This window comes from Eptatretus burgeri, chromosome 1, assembly GCF_056783735.1.
Source record: "Eptatretus burgeri isolate ZD-2024b chromosome 1, Ebu_testis_v1, whole genome shotgun sequence".
Classification (NCBI taxonomy): Eukaryota; Metazoa; Chordata; class Myxini; order Myxiniformes; family Myxinidae; genus Eptatretus; species Eptatretus burgeri.
This window is the reverse complement of record NC_140961.1, coordinates 10,017,676-10,036,125: the sequence shown is the minus strand read 5'-3', so window position 1 is coordinate 10,036,125 and position 18,450 is coordinate 10,017,676. Positions and strand designations below refer to the sequence as shown.

At 43.6% G+C, this 18,450-nt stretch overlaps 1 protein-coding gene across 5 annotated transcripts in view; it reads right to left on the bottom strand.

The window, feature by feature from the left end:
• Window positions 1-18,450, bottom strand: part of LOC147033842 (tudor domain-containing protein 1-like) — a 211,638-nt gene that overhangs the window by 124,285 nt on the left and 68,903 nt on the right. For all 5 annotated transcript variants that reach the window (XM_085871804.1, XM_085871782.1, XM_085871822.1 and 2 more), the window contains exon 7: window positions 15,950-16,078. In XM_085871804.1, coding sequence (XP_085727930.1) covers window positions 15,950-16,078 — 129 coding nt within the window. The remainder of the gene's footprint in view (window positions 1-15,949; window positions 16,079-18,450) is intronic.

The window sequence follows — 18,450 nt, the reverse complement described above, 5'->3', positions numbered from 1 at the left end:
TCAAAATCCCCTCTTCTTGTATCCCTTCGAATCTCTTCACCCTCTTCTCCCAATCCTTTTTAAGCATTCATTCTTCACACCTCGATTCAGCGCATTCACACACTTTGCAACACAGAAACCGGCATTTCATTACAAAACCACAATACAAAGCCAAACCATCCAGAAGCACGAGAACATCCAGCGCTCGCTGTAGCAGGAAGAACCGAATTTGGGTGAGGTTATCAGAGAACAGTGGCCCTGAGCCTGGAGCTCAAGCAATGAGCGTGGCTTGACAACAGCGGTGCACCAATGAAAGGCAGCAACGTGAGGAACTAGCTGTACCGGGACGCTGACCACACCACAGCCAAGGGCTTTATCAAAGTTTGGGTCACCCAGAACCCCGTCGTGTATGTCCAGGGAGCATACAGAGCCAGGAGGAGTTCTCCAGGAATGAGCAGTGTGACTGCGAGCCGCTACGCAGACAGGCTCTGTTCAGAAAGAGCAAGCCAGCCACGGAGCTCTTTCCCTGGACGTGTTGGCAATGACACACTGATTCACAGGATGTTTCTCTTGCTTTCCATATTTGTAATCGTTCACGAGGAACACACAAAAGCAATCAACAATTTCCCCCTCGACTCGCTCAGAGCAGGGGTACCGATATGCATTCACAATTTCCTCGATGCATTACTTAGAAAGCATTTGCCACATTTCTCTCAACACGACACATCACACCATCACACTATCTCTTCGTCCTCCTCCCCTCCCCTTTTCACGTTGGGACCACGTATGCCCGCAGGCTTGTGTCGGGTGAGTGAGGGGTCGCCAACGAGCCACGCCTTCATCTCTCAGTCTGTCAACCTCACTTGTCTAATTTCCTGGAGCGAATGAGGCACCCATGTCTGTAGTTCCCATGATAAGGTGATTGTCTAAGGGGCTAATGTGTATAAGGGTAAGACTTTCTTTTGTGACACTGCATTGCTTGTAAGTACATGCGATTTGTTTAACAAGACCTTTTATTTCCAACCTGCTCAATTGTCTCTCTCTATTGGTGAAACACGAGTATGTAAATGGTAGATGGGAGTTTTACCCCGCTGATTCACTACGGTCAGACTAGCCGATGCCCCACTTAAGGTTACGCTCGGCCGTACTGCATTCAACTGCGTTGAGAGCACGGCTCCCTATCTAGGGGGGGGATTAACTTGCCGGGAAGGCAACACGAGAATTGGACACGAGGACCCTTCCTCGGTTTCAGGGTCAAATAAGCCACTCTTGACCTGCCCAGCAAATCCCTCACAATACTGTCATGCAACGCCCTTCGCTGCAGCACAAATAGTTGCTTTGCTCATTCCAAAACTATATTTATGCAATGATGGTTTCCGGTGAAAATTCCACCTTTAATGATGCATCGCCGGATCCTCACAAGCGCCTAACATTTTGCTGCAATCACATAGTCTTCAGGCAGGACATCACCACTTCCAGTAGTTAATTTCTTTGGACCAAACATTGCAATAAGTGAAACCAGGTTTGCAAAGTTTGTTGATCACAGCACCAAGTGATATCTTATCTATTAACTTGTCAAGCCAATTCCACTGCCAGGGATTCTCAATTCACATATCAACTTTGGCAATGTCGTCTTCATCAACCATGTTAACTCGCCTGCAAATGCTGTCAAATCCCACAGCCAGTACGGTCACAGTTTTGGTCTTGCCAACCAATGAATCAAATTGTGAAAGCAGTCTGGGAAGCTGATTAATTCTATCGTTCCAGGTCATATTACGGGCCTGTTCACCACAATACCGTACATATTGGAATGACCAAGCCCATCAATATATCGCGCTGATCAGTATCATAACCCGTTTTCCAACAGCAACTGAGCGGAGTCGCCAGGTGTAGAAACGGCCTCGTTCGAGTTTCTAATTGCCCGAACCCGATCTGTCCTCTGAAGGACATATAATTCTTATCGTGACTCAGACCACTCAAATGCATCCTGAGACCAAGTGGTTTCTAAGGTGTATTTGAGAGAACATGGGGCAGGAATACAAACAGAAGCAATTCAATCAGTAAAGATTACCCCCCCCCCCCACCCCCCACACATAATACAAGCCCATGAGCCAACAAACCATGGAAAATGCTTTTTGACCTCAGCCTTAACAGGCCCATTCACACCTCAGGATATAGACGATAGACATGGACGGGACAGAAAATACCATTGCTGAACCAGCAGGACACGGAGGTCCCAACATTAACACGGCTCGGCAGTCCCAGTCTGTGCAGCAAGTAGGCATGAGTGGAGGGAGTGGTCGTGGTTTCCTGGTTGGGGCTTGGCTGCCATTTGTGTGGGAGGAGTCCATTCCATGGGTAACCCCAGTTGACTCACTCACACAGTCTGCATTGTAGAGTCTTTCTCAGTGGAGACGGGTCACGCATTTTATAGAATCCACCCTCCACCCGTTTTGTGATGCACTTAGACCCTCCTCGCTCGGCCACTGTTTGGGGCCCAGTCTGCGGGTGGGGCGAACCCTTCCAAAACCTGGTCACTCAACGCCTTTTGTCGTGCTATCCATCACGGTGGCTTTCCTGCCCAAACGTTTGCCTGAAGACCTATCGGACTCTTGTAAGGAACATTTAAGACAGAATGCAAAGGTGAGAACATAAAAAGGGGCATCAAGGGATGGCAGTTTTAGAGGGACATTAAGAAAGGAGAAACAGCACCTTTCTACACATAAAATGACACATCTTGTATCACAATTGTTACCTCATGCTTCCACAAAAACGTTATATGGGAGATAACTATCCCATACTATGTAAAGTTACCCCCTGAAGTCATTACCACAACAATGTCAGTGTTCCAATTGACGAAGCAAACAAGATTGCATTTATGTGCAAAACATTCTACATTCAAACACTTTTCGAAGAATTGGGCTTGCAGACTGGACTTTTAAAGACCGACAAAAATAAGTAATGATAACACTGGCCAACAAGTCTTTTTCATTTGGGCTATGTGCATGTAAGTGGTTCCCACTCCCTTTCAAAAATGTCAAGAAATGAAGTTTGTTCCATTGCCTTCTCACTACATTTTCCTGAAAGTGTAAGTCTAACCGAGTTCAGAACAAAAAACCGTATAGCTTAATTACACACATATATATATATATATATATATATATATATATATATATATATATATATATATATATATATATATATATATATATATATATGGAAATATGACTTTGAAGAAGGGGTACCTATTCTGATGGTTTTGCAAGTTTTCAATGAAATTGCCTAATTTTTCTTTTTTGGCAAAATAAATGAAGGTCATAGTCTGTAACTTATTCAAGCAACTAATATAAGAATCAAAATACCAATTTCTGGGATTATTAAGAAATAATACATCCCTATTTTTTTATTACTGCTCTATTCAGTGACTGTCAGATGCTGAAAAGCACTAAAAGAGAGAAGATTTATTGAACAAATTCTTGGACGTAAATTTTCAATTCAATCAATTGTAGGAGTAACAAAAAGCTCTCTAAATTCTCCAAAACTGTTTTAACTGCCTTCTAAATTAATAAAATATTTGTTTTTAATACCTGGAAAAATATTTTAAAATGTTTTTAAGAAAATTAATTTTTTAATCAAATTCAAAAAAGTGTGACGTGCAGTCAGACAAAAATGCAAAATTACTCTAAATCAAAGCCATGCATGTTTTCAATATTTTTTTATACTATAATATCTATATCACTGTGCCCCATTTGTAAATAAATTTTAGTGGAAATAACCTGATGCACAGAAGAATAAAAGCATTTTTTTTTTAAAGCGTGACGTGCAGTCGGACGTTTGGGTTGGAAAGTTCGGTCAAGCCGCTGTAATTAAGTATCCACCCGGATCATCTCAATTTTTTTTACATTGATTATTGGTAATAAGTTGAATAATGTAAGACACGTAAATACGAGTTATTGATAAACTAGTCATTTTGTTAGGGGATTTCATAGTCCCAGGCTCTAAAAGGGCAATAAAACAAGAAAAAATAAAAATGTGCCAGAATGTTCATATATCATGCGAATCCACCACTGACCGACACAATGCTGATTTTCTCAGATGGTGGGTGACAACCTTTTGATTAGATGAGAAATTTCATATAGAATGTTTTATATGTTGTATTTTTGCATGGTCTAATATATGTCATATTTTAAGGTGAAACAAGAAAAAGGCCAATACTGGGCATGTATATTCAATAAAAATCCTGTAGATTCAGCAATATACATCATAGACCCATGAACCTATATATTTTAAGGTCCTATGGAACACTGTTTGTGCAATGAACCAAATTTCATGACCAGTAGTAGTCTTTGTGACTTTCAAAAATGCCACTTACGTCAGGGTATGCCCTAAAATAGGGGTGGTAACCACTTACATGCGCTTAGCCTTAGATAGAACTATAGGTGAGATAGCTCTTGGGACGCTGATTCTAAATCTATTTTTGGTTTTCCTCCAGTATGTCTAATTTTCGTGATGAGAACCAATCAAATTTGAAAGGTTATTGCCTGAGTAATAATTAATGGAGGAGGTTCATGCAATACCGGCGTTTCCTATGCCGATGGGACAGCCGTGCTACAACAGATCATTACATCAGACGTGACTGGCATCAAAAAAGCACAAATGAGCCAGGAACGAGCAGTGTCCAGTGTTTTCCTCAAGTTGATCCAAAGAAGATTTTGCTGCCACCTCTCCACATTAAGCTCAGATAAATGAAGAATTTTGTGAAAGCGATGGGCAAGACAAATTTGCGAGTGTTTCAATACCTTGTTGAGAAATTTCCAAACATCAGTGCCACAAAATTGAAGGAGGGAATCTTTGTGGGGCCTCAAATCAGGGAGGTTCTGCAGGATGAAGGCCTTGAAAAAAGCCTCCATGGATTAAAACTAAAAGCATGGCTTTCAAACGACTTGTGGAAATGTCTCGGTGAACCACAAGTCTCCTGCATACAAAAATGGTGTCCAGATGCTGCTTCATGGATAATTGAAAGAGCACAGCAATCTTCGACGTCACAACATCGACAGATTATGCCTCCGCACAGATGATTACATCATGATACATACTTGTACCAAAGTTTGATTTAAATCCCTTCAGTTGTTCTCAAATGTCACATTTTTACCAGACATGACCTTTGACCTCTTGACCCCATAATCTAATCAGTTTATGTACACATCATCATACATATGCATTTCAATAAAAACGACATTATCAAAGCTTTTCGACTTGCACTCAAGATAAAACCGCAAGCAGATGAAGAAGAAGCACCAAACTCTCACTGATGAAGTTACAATGTAATGTCCTCAACGTTGAGTGGTTGAGAGAAAGAAACGACGAGATTACCTGATTGGTGGAACCACAGAGCAGGTTCATATATACCTGGTGAGACTCACACAGTTACTCTAGCTACAAGATTGGATTGATTGGTATCTTGGTCAATCGAGCAAGAAAGATCTGCTCCACAGATAAACTCCATGCTGAAATTGAGACCATCAAACCATTCTTCTTGATAATGGGTATCCTGAACAGGTTATCCATAGATAGATGTATGTATGTATATATACACACACAATTCCTGAACCCACCAAAAAAAAAATCCTATAATCGAACCTGGTAAATGCTCTGTATACCTTCGTCTCCCTTAAAGAAGGTAAAGTTTCTCAATGGTTTGTAAACCAGATCAAACAGACAGTGTCCCATTCTTACAATGCTGTTCAATCAAGAGTGATTTTCACGACCCGCCGGTTGCTTCCGTCAGTCCAAAAAGATGTTCTGCCCAACTCTCATACAAGTAAGATTATTTACGAATTTCAGTGCCAGTGTGATGCTTGGTTGGTGGGCTGCACATCTGAGATTGAAGGATCGCATTGAACACCATATCCCTTTGGGGATCAGAAGGGGTCAGTCAACCAACTCGGGCTTGTAAGAATGAACACAGTACGACAACTATTCCCTGTGCTTCTGCAATTGGTCAGCATTGACTGAATAATCCTCAGTGTGCAGAGCAATATTGTATCGGTTGGTTTAAAATCATGAGTAGAGGACGCAGTTTATCTCTCCTTCGTGCAATGGAGGCCGCATTCTTCAGGTCAACCAACCCTATTCTTTGCCGACAGAAAGATTTTGTCCAAACTTGATATCTCTTTACTATGATGGCTTGACTGTATGACGACTGTACAACAGTCAACTTCGAGTCATCATGAAAATACATCCCGTAATGTGTTAACACCCCCAAACACGTAATGCTAATTAGCCCTCAGCTAATTAGCATCACGTTTCCGCAAGTTCTTGGTGATTAATCTCTGCCGATTCATTATTCATGGAGGTTCATTTCCATTTCATTTCTGCAGGTTAATTTCCACCTAATCATTCTTCATGATCTTTTGTGGTTCCACCAATTAGGTAATCCCGTCCTTTCTTTCCCACAACCAATCAATGTTTAGGACAATACATTGTAACTTTATAAATGAGAGTTTGGTGCGACTTCTTCATCTGATTGTGGTTTTATCCTGAGGAGTGCAAGTCGAAAAGCTTTGATCGTCTTTTTTATTGAAATGAATATTTAAATGTTGTACATAATGATACATACTTGCACCAAGTTTGACTTCGATCCCTTCAGGCGTTCTTGCAGTAACGAAAACCTATCATAGACACATGGACGAACAGCCAGACGGACAACCTGAAAACATTCCTCCGGTGACTTCGACGGTGGAGGAATAAAAACCAGTTGGTGTCAAAGCCACCCAATGCTCGCCTGTTTATACATTTATCGTTTTCAAAAGACGAGTCTAATAATATTTTTTATAAAGCATTGCAGTGAAGTCTGATCCAAATAATTTTAAAGCAATATATGTATATTGTAATCAGTAAAAAATAGTGGCAGATAAAAACATTAGAAAGGAAATAACTTGCACCAAAAAACTTTAACATTTTCACGCTGACGCTGATGCTCACGGCGGGGGTATCGCGATAGCTCTCTGTTCTTCGAACAGGCGAGCAAAAAATGGGATGTCACATTGTTGTGGGCCGGGTATTGGCGGCGAGCACAGAGCAGTAGAGTCGGCTCCACCGAACACCCGGAATCTAGATCGTACCTTTCCGATAACTCCAAAGGTACGGGTCCCTTACAGGACCATGAATCGTCAATAATTCAGCCACGTGGTACAAGGTTATTTACCAAACTTCAAAATACCTCGAAGCCCACATGGCAAGCTACCGAGGAATTCACACCCTCGACGGAGCTCGAACGGGACGAGCCGTAACTGTGCTCGACCCGTGCGTAACCCGAGTGGATGGTTACCGAGGTCCCGTTGGTCCAAATGCACGACTACGGCGGCAACGGCCTTTTTAATTCCCCCAACACTCACCGTGCTAAGCCAATGCAGGAAAGGACAGAAACGAGCTGAAACATTCAACAATAGGAATATTTATTTACAATAGTGTGGGAGGGGAACACAGAAGAGCAGAGTTAAACCGACTAAAGGCCCGGTCACACCTTGACGTTTTAGCCAGCGATGGCAACGTATTAAAATGTATGTAAAACGCTGGCTTACGTTGAACTTTTGATGTTTTTTTTTAAAGATTCGGACGTATTCATAGCGACTTGGTCTTATGTATAACGCATTGGTAACGGACACAGAACGTTTCGTTGTGTTATAGATAACTTATACCAACGAATGCTGAACCTGTTGTTGGCCTACACAACCTATGCCCAACGGTAGTCTAACTTAGGCATAGCGTGTTGCACGCATCGCCGACGATGTCGTGACGTAGCCTATTAAAAGGCTGACGCACAACGATTCGAATCATAACTGCCATAGAAATGGAAGTGACAACATCGCGGTCACACCTTGGCGATCTTGCCAGCGTATGCCGACCAAAGAAAAATGTGTCTAAAATGTTGGGGGCACGTCAAATACGGTATGAGTAAGTTTGGTATACGTGAGTAGAACGCTAAAGTAGGCTATCATACGTCGTAGTAAGTAGAGTACGTCAAGAAATTTTAAACATGTTCAAAATTTTACGACGTACTCGGCGTATGACACACGTTCCGCATGCGATGGGGATAAGTTTTACACACGATATGTGGACGCTTACACACGTCCACAAAGGCTACTTATAAGCTACTCATAAGTCGAAACACGTCGCGGTAATGTCTTTTTTACGCGAAACTTATTTCTAACTTGTGTTTGACGTGCTTTGAACCAATTCTTTACGTAGTCCCAACACACATCGACGTATGTAGACGTATTCCAATGACGTCTTCCGGTCGACAAAAAAATAAATGAACGTGTTTCTAGCTTACAACTGCCATATAAAGATGTGTTCCCAGCGGTTTTGGGAATTGGTATATAAAAATGCTGCTCATGAAAGGGGAACCCAACAGTGTTTGAGTCCTTTTTGAGTCGATGTCCATGTCAGCAGTAACAGTATCAGTATCAGTAGTAGTTTGTTCATGTTGGCAGTAGTAGGTGAGTGTGAGGGGGAGGGTGTGGGTTATGATGGATCATCCTTGCGTTTAACGATTTAATGATTTAATGATTTAAATGATAAACTCAACGATTTAAATGGCTGCAACTCCACTATTGAAAGTAGACGCTTGCGCTCAACAATTTGATTTTTTTTTTTACACTCAACGACTTTTAAACGGTACCACTCTGCTATTTTCATTGTTTACAATGAACGATTTAAATTGCTGTCACTCGCCTTTGTTTTTTGACGCTGGCGCTCGGAAATTTTAATCGTTTCTATTGAACGTGCTAAATCGCTCAAACCCCACTATTGAAAGTAGACGCTTGCGCTCAACAATTGGATTTTTTTTACACTCAACGACTTTTAAACGGTACCACTCAGCCATTTTCATTGTTTACAATGAACGATTTAAATTGCTGTCACTCGCCTTTGTTTTTTGATGCTGGGGTTTTGAAATTTGAAGCGTTTCTTCTGAACGTGTTAAAACGCTCAAACTCGACTATTTTAAAGAGACGCTGCCGATGGACAATTGGAATCATAGCCAAGCTAGACATCGAAGTGTGAACATCCTCGTCATGCCGAAGAAAAGTTTGAAGAATGCTGCAAATAAGTGTCCTGGCCGTGGCCGTGGACGCTGACGCAAGGACGATCCATTATACCAACGTCTTTCAGCCTATGAGTAACTTAAAAGTAACGTCTGTCGATGTGTGGCAACGATCGCGTAACGTGCCAACAACACGTTAATCATAGGTTAGAAATAAGTTTCGGGTACGCTAAACATTACCTCGGCGTGTCTCAACTTATGATTAACTTAAAAGTAGCATGTGTTGACGTCTGTCAACGATCGCAGACCATGCATACAACCTGTGGCCAGCGTAGCGGAACGTGCGAGTCATACGCCGGCATACGTCGTGAAATTTCAAGCATGAAAAAATTTGAGGACAACCAAAAAGTACAACGTTTAAAGCCAACGTACAACGACGTATGGCAGTGTTTTTCAGCGTGCTCTCAATGTTATCAAAATTTACCCATAACGTATTCAACGTGTGCCAGCGTTTTAGAAAAAAAATTCAAAAATCGGCATACGTTGGCTAAAACGTCAAGGTGTGACCGGGCCTTAAGCAATGCAATCATGTACAGCAAAAAGCACTTAACAATTCCTACTTAAAGACGGGCCCACACACAGACGCACACCCAAAAGAAACAGACCCCAATTGTCTTTATTCGGCTCTCCAGCCGAGGAGGATAGTTTGGCGGGAGTCAGGACGGTTGGCTACCTGGCCGCGAGCGCACGGCTGGACGTCCACAACCTCACGGAGCTCCAGTCACCAAAAGCACGGACCAGGGCAGATGTATCCAGCAGAGGTGAGACGAGGCGATCTCCCTCGATGGAAAATGGTCACTCGCTGTCAAGCACCAGACGAGACACCTCGGAAGCGTGCGATGCAGTCGGACATGGACCAGACCGAGACGCGCACTCGACCCAACTCAGGACGTAAAACTCCAGCAGACTGGACGCAAAATCTCATCATGATCGTCCCGACAACCACTCCTTCTCCTCAGGAGGGAGGGGCCTCTTCCCTGGCCACTCGCCTCCTGATCGGACGGTTGCGTCGTGCGATTCGCTTGCCGCCCCCGTGATTGGCCGAAAGGGTGCCAAGGCCGCTAATTGGACCGGGGGGGGGGGCATGACGGCCATCGCGGCGGACCGCTCCTCAAACAAGGAGAGTAACATGGCCCTGCGTGGGCTGCCCTCATTGGCCGACTCACGGCAACTTTGCTCGCATCGCCCTGAATGGTCGAGAGCTGCCGAAAGGTTCCTCCTTGAACTCCGCCCACCGCGGGCGCCATGACGTCGGGTTTAGGAAGCATTCTCCAAACAGACAAACATCCAAACATCAACACCATGCACATGTTCTCCAAACATCCAAGCGTTCTCCAAACTTTTTCCTTGAGGCCTCCTGCACCTTTGCTACCTCTTTCTTTGCAGCCTTCTTGGCTACCTGATAACTTTCATGCGGTGCCTCTTCTACCACGGTACCCTTCGCCTTTTGCCATTCCTTGAACTTATTCCGCTTTCTTCTCTTCAATCGTCTTTCCAACTTAATCACCCCACGACCATGTTTCTGAGTGCCTCGGTGGTCCTTTTGTCCATCCACATACCTCACACCAACAGCTCCCAATAGACTTTCATTGACATCCAACCACTTTCAAGCTCAACCACATCATCCTTAACCATATTCAACCTCTCTCTTAATGCTTCCTTCACAGTCGCCTCTTTCAACCTCCAAACCTTCATCCTCGGTTGATACTTCACCAGCTGAATTCTCCTCACACCTTTCACCCTGATATCGCAGACAACCAGGTGGTGCTGTGAAACAGTCTCCTCCTTTGGGATCACCTTTGTGTCCCGGAGGTTGCCCCTATCTCGCCGACGCACCATCAGGTAGTCAATGGTTGTCGTCGACCCATCTGACGTGCATGTAATAAGCTTTTTATCAGTTTTCTGGAATTGAGTGTTACAAATCAACAAATCAGCTTAATCAGCAAACTCCAAGATCCTTTCACCTTCTCCATTTCTCACACCATATCCATAACCCCCATGGACTCCCTCAAAACCGTCTATACTCCTTCCCACATGTCCATTCAAGTCTCCTCGAACAACACCAACTTCCTCATCTTTCACATTCTCCATCAACTTCTTTATCACACACCAGAACATGTTCTTCTCTTCATCTCTTTGACCGATCTGCGTGGCATATCCCGAGATGACGTTAACCTAGAGCTTTCCGATCTCGATTCTCACAATCATCAACCTTTCACTCACTCGAGTCACACTCACTACACTGTCTACAAACTCCTCAGAAAACATGACACCAACACCATATGCACGCCTTCCAGGCACCCTTGCCACATAAACTTCAACTTCTGTCCTGCCTTCCCTTCACCATTCTCGCACCACTTCCCTTCCATCGTGTCCCCTGCACACAACATATGTCCACTCTTCTTCTGACCAATGTTTCAATCACTTCTCCTGATCTCCCTGTCATTGTCCCTGCATTCCATGTACACATGTACACATGTACATTCCATGAAACCGATCTCCACGTGGGGCATCAAAAGATTGGTCATCATAAATGGAAAAAATTTCCTCCATTGCTTCCATCAGGTTCCCCAACTTGAGTTTTAACGAGAGGGGGTGAGGACCCCCAACAGGGTACTTTGGGCTGTACCCTGCCCATAAGCTGCACTCATCATGATTGCCTTTTGAGGCGATGTTTTTATGGCCGGATGCCCTTCCTGACAACAACCCTTTTTGTTGTTTTTGACAACAACCCTACGACACGCAGGGATACGGTGTACCTATTCCAACCGGGGCACACACCGGGGAATAACGAACATATAACGGCCCCAAATACATCTGGGCTTCGTGAAAGGCAAGCCAACACTCAAGCAGCACAACAAGGCTCAACAATTAAAATTTGGTCCGCTTGGACCAATGGGCTAACAAGTGGTTCGAAAAATAGCGTTGTATAACTCTGTAAAGGATCAATTTGCTTTGAGAAATGGAGCTTTACAATGCTCGCACTGCCTCCCTAACGGCTTCCATCCGTCCAACAGTTTTTACAGAAAGTTCATTATTGATTGTAACTGGACATTTGATATCATTTTTCACATCCTCCGACATAGCTTAAAGGGGAACCCAAACGCTTCGACCACCTCGACGCTATATCTAGTCCTTGTGTCTTTTTTCCGATTTATGAAGCCAGTAATTTTGCGATTAAAAGTCAAAATATTCTTCTTCTTCTTAAAACTTTGCTGTGACACCACACTCGGAATCGACCGCCATATTCAAATTGTAATTACGGGTTACGTCGTGGTACAATTTAACTCAACAGGTGAATCATTTTCGATTTTCCACAAATATGCCAAGTCGATCCACCCTTGGCGGTTGCAATAGTGCAGTAAGGTTATCCACCACGACTGAAAGAGAATACCGTGCTGTGTCCGTGCTGCTGTCCTGTCGTGTCCCCCACGATAAAGTGGAACAAACAACCGTCGCTTTAACTGTTGCACAATCTCTGAGAGCTACTCGCACATATGCATGGGCGATTTGAATTAAGCCACAGCACAAATGGCACCCCGGGAAAGTATTAAATGGGATGATCCCAAAACACACAGGACACCCGGTCAGCCTGTGACGGTGAGACAAAGCATTCGTCACCCATTTTGTCTGTGGTGTCTGAGGGCTCTTCTGCTTCGCATACTTCTCAGTGAACTCCGCCCCCTCCACCTGGCCAATGCCGGGTAACCCTGCCAGAAAATAAATACTGAAGCAGTAAAAAAAACAAAAACAAAAAAAACAGCCGCCTCATGCTGATGGGCGGAGGACGAGCTGATGAGGGCGATTTTTACTCACTGTGACTTTGCCCTTGATGTGTTGGCCCAATTATTAATTGGTTTTCTCCATATGGTCTAAGACTCAAAGTGGTAAAATGTGGCGAACGTACAGGGTCGTGGACGTGTTATCTTCACGGTAAGCTGTGCATGATTTAATGTATAATCATATATTGGAATGTGTGATGAGAGTTGTAAACACATGACAACACATTCAATCCTCCAGCAGGTAAAGTTTGAATGGTGATGGTGGGAAAAGGGAAAAGAAAACGGGGAAAAGAAAGCAAAAGTACCAGTCCCGAGTGATGGGAAAAGTTCAAGTTAATCCATCAATTTAAATTATTTCATTGACTTGAAGGTGAATTGCGTTGCATTCTTGGTTTAAATCAGAGCCAAAGCTCTGAGCTACTTATAATGCCTACAGGGAAATGATGGTACAACATCAGGCTGCAAAGGTTGGATTTGTCTCAGAAGAGAGCAAAATATTGTTACGGTTGTGGGGGTAGATGGAGGAATTTAATCAGAAAGTTGGGATTGAATAGAGTTGTTTGGTCCGTGGACGTGTTGGAGACATCTCGATATAATGAAGTAGGGAGACTGAGCATAAGTGTTTCCACACCGGGAAAGGGGGGGGGGGTGCGGTGTTAATTAGATAGGGATTAAGGATAAGTTCCCCCAGTATGTGATTGCGCCCCTGTGACCTATTCCTACGTTTTTTGCATTTACAAGCCAACTCTGAAGAAGTGCGTATTTTAATTACCACAACGCGAACAGCAAGCAAGCAAGCAAGCAAGGCATGCCGAGCAGCCAAAGGCCCCGCCTTCCTGGGTTTCGTGCGAGCAAGCCATACACAGGAGGTGGAACAGTTGTTCGGTGTGACGTGAGGAGAGAGAGAGATGAGGAGGAACGCACGAGTGCTGAGTGAGGGAAGCACATGGTCGAGAGAGAACGTAGCGAGGAGATGGCCTGTAAGAACAGGGTTTTACAGCTGGCTTTCCTTTGACGCATGAAGACGACACGATTCTCATATTCGCGCTGAGGCTAATTGGCTCGTGTATGGAGCAAGATGCTGGCTTTTGACGCTTGGCTGGATCCTGTGAGATCAGCCTCAAAGCCTCGTGTTGTGCCATTGGGGAAAGAGACAGCACGATTCTGAAAAGCAGCGGGTCGGTGAGGATGATCGACGCACGAAGAAGCTGCATGAGATCTCTGAGCCCTGCTGTTGAACACCGCTCATGAATTGCCCGACGCACCTTTTTCCCCACTGTGAGAGCGGCTTGGCACCATTTTTTAGGGTGCATCTACACATGCAGGACGAAGTGCCTCGATTCCAAGTTCCACAAAGACCATCTCTGGACCAAGCTAAGTGCCAGAATAAAGGAGGGATTTTTTTTATTTTGTTTCCCCTTGTCTGTATTTAAATCTGTGTGTTGAGACACCTTGACTTCAGGTTTAATTTATCTCACGATTATTATTATTATAGCTGAATTATTGTTCCTTGTAAATATTTGTCGATTTTCGTGAAACCCCACGTTTATTTCAAGTTGATGTGTGTGTATTTGCCATGGGGTTAGAGTATAAACCCCAGTGCACTCCACCCCTCCCACGTGCATAATAATCTCCGAGGATGAACGTGTCGGCCTCTGAAGGAAAACCGCTTGGCGATCTGGGCTGGTGGTGTTAACCGCCCGTCCACCACAATTCGGGTCAGGGGATTAACATTAACCACCACGCCCGTGACAACATACCACTACTAATAATTCACATACCCAATTAAGGGACACAGCAATTCTGACACCCGTCAGTCTTGCGCCTTCTGCAAACATTCACGTGGGCTCAGGTCAATCTCATTGGCGTAACCAAGAGTCTTGGGCGTCCTCGAGGACGGCACCAGGTTTGATACGGTCTGTGACCATGGTAAAGGTTCATGGCAAATTCCAGGGAGATATGGGTTGGTACATATTCACTTAAGCGGCGGATATGTCCAAACAGTGAGCGGAATCTCCTCGCAAGATTGAGTTTGGTCGGCCAAAGTCTCGTGATCACAGAAATGTTCATGTTTGAGACTCGGTCAAACCATCGAACCCCAAGGATGCAGCATTGACATCACATATGAATAGCTTGGAGGGCATCTTGGTCTATTTTCAAGTGTCCAGGTCTCAACCATCGAGGAGAACAGTTAGGACATTCTTTAAATGGAAAACAAAGACCGTGCCATTGATAGACACTGTCAAGTTTCCCCATGATAGAACCAGCCATGGCGATTCATCTATGCACATCAGGGCCAGAGTATCCTGATGACAATGTTGGAGCCCATGGAAGTGAAGTAGCCCACTGAATCCAAGACCACGCTGGAGGAAGGTACTGGGTGCTGGTTGGAGAGTTGGGAGGGGGGAGGGGAGGACCAATGGCAACATTCTGTACCTTGTGTTTTTTCCATGAAGACTTGAGGTCTAGATTTTTTAGCAACTAACTCAAAACAGTTAAACACTGATGGCCATTTACATTCACAGTGGTTGAACACTGACGGCCAGAATACCGAGACAGCCGTTTATCGAGTAATGACAAGGAGGTTCTCATAAGACGACTTCAAACTCAGTGATTGTGGTGCACAATATTAAATATGTAATAACTGTGATTATATGAGGCCCTTAATCAAGTTAATCGTGTATTCAGAGTGTACGAACACATACCTTGCTCGACACTTAAGTAGTCGACGCTTGCAAAACCAAAACAAGTTATGATTGCCGAACAGAATGGTAGTTGTGCTATTGATTGAAAGAAATTGATTTTATTTATTTTTTTAGGCACCCAAATTTTGAAATGGTGATTGCCCAACAAAGCAACCTCCAAAAAGTTAGTGTTGAGCAGTATCTAATGATTGTGAAGGTGGTTAAAAAAGAAAGATGGAGAAACAGTGCGAGTTACTGCGGTAATCATAAAATATCAGAGGTGCCATAAATCATTACTGTGCTGAAGGTACGTAACAAGCACATGCAAGAGCACTTCATTTCCAGCAGAAACACAAACTCGCACTTTCAATTTTATATTTTTAAGCCAACAACCTCACCTGCTGCAAGATGGACTGGGTGAACCACTTTCACTTCCAGAATGCAGAGATGAACCATCACGCCTATGACCAGGATCTGAAAAACTGCTAAGAGGCTTACCATCCTTTCTGAATGGATAGCCAGGAAATCTGTGAGAAAATGAAAACAGGAAATTATTGAGCAAAAGGCACACTGTACGAGCAAGAAAGCACACTCCATGTGGAGCTTCACTGGGGTAATTGTTCAGTAGCCATTCTCATACATACAGCCCATCATTGTGGACCACCCCCCCCCTTTTGCAGATTAAATACATTTTTATTACTTGGTATTTGTAAATTCCAAATGTAGGTTTACAAGCTTATTTCATGGCTCTGTAAAGCCGTGCATGTGATGCCATTTAAAAAAAAAATGCTTTTGAGCCCAAAATGACAATTTTTTTTTATTCAACTGATATTTATTATTTGTCAATTTTGTTCGTTTTTATCCAATAATAGAGGATTAGTTACATTTTTGTTTATTTCAAATAAAATAAAAGAAAATGCTTCAACAAGCAATAAGGAAAGATATCACGAGTCGTTGAAGTGCTCAGTTCAAGCACCATCTCTCTGGATTACAACTACCACGGACAATTAAGTTGTTGATGACTCGGCTGAGAACTGAAACTGGTATGCATCCTCCTATTCCCCATGTGATATTTATCAACTCCTGCAGTGTGTGTGGGTCGTTTTCACAGACTTTACCTTTGAGGGACCCATTAAGGTAGTAATCATGAGGAGAAAGACCTGGGGAGAGCAAGGAGAACATGGGTTGTCTGTTCGTCGAGAAATTAGTCAATCAACTGGGAAATATGGTCTCAAAAACACCAAAACACCATTAGATGATGACCGAATATATAATGAGGTCATGCTTCCTTCTCAGTGTCTGATGGAATCGTCTCTGTAGCATGGTCACATATCTATCTGTCGACTGTCACTGTTTGCCCGGCTTCGTTCGCAAGAATTTTTTTTTTTTTAATAAGAACAATAAAGGTCTTATTATACCACCACATCTGATAGCACACCAAACTGTAGTTATCACTACAGAAACTAGTTGTTCCATATGTCTGTGCAGTTGGTATCCAACCCAAAATCACATGTTCTGTTTGCTCACATGGCCACTGAGATGGGAGTAGACCTCATCATTTAAGATGTCTGGAAAATCTTGATCTTCTTCAATCAGCTGATAAATGACAGTGCAAATTTTGAACGTCTCCCGACTATTCCTTTCACTCTGGTAATGCAGTAACTCTGTCTTGAACGGATATAATCTCAGATCATCGTGTATGATTTGGCCAACGGTCGTGTGAAAGTTTCCAACCAGCTGTGAAAGTTGGCATGTTGATTATTTTCGGAGAATCCTGCAAAGCTTCTCTTGCAGCCTCTATCTGTTGGGTGTTATCAATGAAGGTTTACGACCACTGTGTCCCTTCAATTTGGTTTTTACAATTCCAATGTCTCAAACCTTTTCAACAATATGTTTGGTTTTCTTTCCTGCAATTCTTGCATTTGGATAAACCTATGAATGTTTTCATGGTGCAATGAAGCTTGTGGTGAAGCAGTTGTCCTGAAACAGCTCGACTTCACCGAATGGAAGGCAAAGCCAACTGAAGGAAATCTCACTTCCTTCCACAGGTGTGTGTCTCCTCTCAGGAGAGCGAGGAAACAACATCTTTCTCATCTCAAAACTGAACTCTCAAATCTGTCTCCTTCCTCCAAATCCTGGTGGCATCTGGTTAAGTGTTTTTGGTGTATGTTCCCTCCAACCCTTCCTTTACCACAAATGGATGCACAGCTGATGCTGCCCGTGAAAAGGCTGAATGCCTAAACTGTGTTTGCTTCAAAATATTGTGTCCCAACCCCATCGCTTTCTGTACTAACATTACCCAATCACACCCAACTGTTCCTGGACTATGTCCTTTTCTCCTGACAAACTGCTGAGCTTGCTGTCAAAGCTCAAATGATTCTGCAACTGGTCCAGATGGCATCAGCCCTCATGTTCTAAAAACCTGCTCTGCTGCTCTTGCACACCCACTCTCTGTTCTATTCCCCCTTTCATTTGTTCAAGGTCATCTGCCATCTGCTTGGAAATCAGCACTATTACTGCTTTACATAAAAAAGGTGCAAAAACAGATCCCTGCGGTGACAGACCAATCAGCCTGCTCTTAATCATCAGCAAGGTCATGGAATCCATCATTGCTTCCAACATTAAATCCTTCATCTTCCACAATGGCTTGATTTCTGATCATCAATTTGGATTCAGATCAGGCGACCCTTCCTGGACATGCTGCTCCTGCAATCGCAACAATGGATGGAGGTCCTCAATGCCAAACATGACATCAGAGCCATCACCCAAGACATATCGCAAGTTTTCGATACGGACTGGCATCTTGCACTACTCACCAAACCCTCTTCTTAAGGTATCCAAGGTAATCTCCAGTCTTGACTTGCAGACTTCCTCTCCTGTCAGTCAATGCATCGCTCTT